At 42.6% G+C, this 1,700-nt stretch overlaps 1 protein-coding gene across 6 annotated transcripts in view; it reads right to left on the reverse strand.

The window, feature by feature from the left end:
• The window catches only part of Runx1t1 (RUNX1 partner transcriptional co-repressor 1), a 159,268-nt gene that overhangs the window by 52,671 nt on the left and 104,897 nt on the right, over window positions 1–1,700 (reverse strand). For all 6 annotated transcript variants that reach the window (XM_008827631.3, XM_029560898.1, XM_008827630.3 and 3 more), the window contains one exon: window positions 813–994. In XM_008827631.3, the coding sequence (XP_008825853.1) occupies window positions 813–994 (182 nt within the window). The remainder of the gene's footprint in view (window positions 1–812; window positions 995–1,700) is intronic.

Consider the following 1,700-nt stretch of genomic DNA (forward strand, 5'->3'; position numbering starts at 1 on the left):
CGGGCTTGGCACCCGGGGGGGCACCCACCCTGCTGCAAAAAAAAACCCCCCAAAATTATAAAAAAAAAAAAAAAAAAAAAAAAAAGACTTCCTATATCAGAAAATCATTATACAGCAGGCTAAAGTATTCATGAAAATGATCTAAATAAGCCATGTGAAGGTTTCCCAGGTGTGCTGTATTCAACAATTAGCATGTGGGTTTAGTGGAGAGAGGGCTCCATTTTGCATTTCTTAGACTTCTTTGAGAACAGAGTGTCTGATAAAGTAAATCCTGGCTGGCAAATAAAGTTTTCTAGTAAAACTATTATCTACTGGCTTTATCATATGGCTGTTATCTTCCCAGAGTTAATTAGAATATATATTATTTCAAATTGTTACCATACTGTGTTCACTGACAGACAAATGCAGGCCAGTTTTCCAAGCCATCATATTACAAGGAAACTTAGTATAGAAAATTTCCTAATGCTGGAGGTTAAAATCTGTGGTTGAGTTGAGCTATGTAAGTAACGGGAATTTTAATGCTGAAGTGTGCCTAAGAACTATGGATGGTACTTGAAAATTACCTATCTTTACCTTTTAGCTTTATAAGGAAACCTGCAGGTCAACCTGCATAAAAGCTGCCCAGACACAAGCCAGAGACTCAGCTCTCTGTACAATTCCAGGCCGGGACAAGACGGCCAAGGCAGCCACACTGGCTGATAGCTATCCTGTAAGAGATGGAGGCCAGCCATTTCAAAGTGACCTAAAACGTGTTCATACTGGAGGTAGGAGGAAAAAGCCACAGTTAGTGCGGGGGGCCTCCCCCCTCTCACCTGTCTGGAGTTCGCCTCTTCCCGTTTTCATTCACATCGAGAAGCAGCTCTGAGGAGTCAACAGGGGAGGTGGTGCTGGCATCCAGAAGCAACTGTTCATGCTGGGCGAGGTACTGGGCAGGGTTCTGTTTGGCCAGCCTTGCGCAATGGAGGAGTTCACGCTGTAGCAGGGGCAGGTTGGCCTGCAAGAGCATGATGGGCATGAGATGGGACACAGCGTGTCAGTCTGCCTAGTCAGCCTACCACTTAAAAACTGGAGCAGCCCAGGCTATCTGGACAATTCACGGTGTCCTCATCCGATGTATGCCTCAGGTCAGGCACAGCTCTCAGGCCAGGGCCTGGGCTGCTGTGTCTAAGCTATAAGTCACTTTGCCTCTCTGCTTTTTCCTCGTTGATAACACTACCATTGGCACCTGTGATTTTTAAAGACCCTAAATATTATAGAAGCTCTACAGGACGTAAAATTCCAGCTCCATTCACAGATTTTGATCTTTCGCAAAGGATATGGAAAGTACACGTCCCACAGTTAAACTCAGAAAAGGCACTGAGGCACATTCAGTTGTATTCCATGACTTAGGTTAAACAGGCTAATCTCATGAAATACCTTTTGTCAACTCCTAACTTAGAGACTGAGAGGTAATTCTGGACATCTCTGGTGTAATAAAATAGACAATTTCACACAAGGTAAGATATTAAAACAAAACCAAGCACCGCGTTTTATTTACTCTGAGCTGCTTTGACATTGTAAATTCATATTGCTGCTGGTGTTTTTTTTTTTTTTCTTTCTCTTTTATGTATCTTTATGATACTTTATACAAGTTCTGGAAAATGACTCACAGTTAGTATAGATCCCTGATTCAACTTGTTGAAAAGTGTGACCAAGTTTGG

This window comes from Nannospalax galili, unplaced genomic scaffold, assembly GCF_000622305.1.
Source record: "Nannospalax galili isolate Female #2095 unplaced genomic scaffold, S.galili_v1.0 scaffold872, whole genome shotgun sequence".
NCBI lineage: Eukaryota > Metazoa > Chordata > Mammalia > Rodentia > Spalacidae > Nannospalax > Nannospalax galili.